Source organism: Sinocyclocheilus grahami, unplaced genomic scaffold (assembly GCF_001515645.1).
Source record: "Sinocyclocheilus grahami isolate Dianchi unplaced genomic scaffold, SAMN03320097.WGS_v1.1 scaffold10001.1, whole genome shotgun sequence".
NCBI lineage: Eukaryota > Metazoa > Chordata > Actinopteri > Cypriniformes > Cyprinidae > Sinocyclocheilus > Sinocyclocheilus grahami.
In genome coordinates this window covers 5,001-6,012 of record NW_015512978.1, presented here as the reverse complement: position 1 = coordinate 6,012, position 1,012 = coordinate 5,001, and the positions used below count along the sequence as shown (strand labels likewise).

The window sequence follows — 1,012 nt, the reverse complement described above, 5'->3', positions numbered from 1 at the left end:
ACCCTTTGTTCCACGGTGTGCTTTCCTGACGGTCCCGTGACATATTCAAAAGCTACAAAAGTAATCAACCGTGTGGATCTGATCATCTTCTCTGCTGCTGTATCAGACTCTGCTCTGTACTACTGTGCTCTGGAGAACATAGTCAAAGGAAACACCACAATACAGTGCAGAAAACTGATTCACAGTATTGCATCTACATCACACATATCCACCCCCCATATCTGCTAGTTAACACAAGGGTTAACGCCCCTCTATAAAGAACCATATATTATTGTATGCATGGATTGTTAATTTAGATGCATTTGCTTTTTCCCAGGTTGCGAGGAAGGAGGGGCTTAAAGTATATTTGACAGTAGTTATTGAAGCCGACATAAAATAATTTAATCTGAGACTGAAAGCACAAACACAATGATACTTCATTCAGTTATTCTGCTCTCTGCTTTAGCATGTAAGTACCATTGTTTTTTTTTAATGCATTACCTTTATAATTGCAGTTAAGTATGTACTGTATGAAGCATAATTTTATTATTCGGGGACTTATTATATAAAAGTGCACTAAAAGTAAAGGAACTATTTCAATTCTTCCATTTTATCAGTATAGTCCCCTTTGAGACTAAAAGGACAAAACTATCATTTAACATTTATTTGCAGGTGCCAGTAACGGAGATACTATTACATCAGACAAAACAGTGGAGTTTGTTGCAGAGGGTTCAAATGTTACATTATCCTGCAGTTATTCATCTGCATGGTCTTTACTTTGGTACCGTCAGTATCCCAGATCAGCTCCTGAGTTCCTTGTGCTCATCTCAGACAGTGCAAATCAAGCTCAGACGTCTGATGTAGATCAAAGATTCAGTTCTAAAATCAGAAAAGAAAAACAAAATCATGTGGCTCTGAAGATCTCCTCTGCAGCTCTGAAAGACTCTGCTCTGTACTACTGTGCGCTGAGGCCCACAGTGACAGGAAGCAAAAGTACGCTGTACAAAAACCTGACTCTAAAAGGAAACAACGG

The 1,012-nt window shown here is 38.7% G+C and overlaps 1 gene segment (V, D, J or C); it reads left to right on the top strand.

Moving 5' to 3' along the window:
* Positions 1 to 651: 651 nt before the first annotated feature.
* Positions 652 to 972, top strand: LOC107578383 (T-cell receptor alpha chain V region RL-5-like; the record flags this gene model as incomplete). The annotated part of the segment is given in 1 exon segment: positions 652 to 972. A coding segment is annotated over 1 exon segment (321 nt), but the record flags the coding sequence as incomplete, so codon positions are not given.
* Positions 973 to 1,012: the final 40 nt, after the last annotated feature.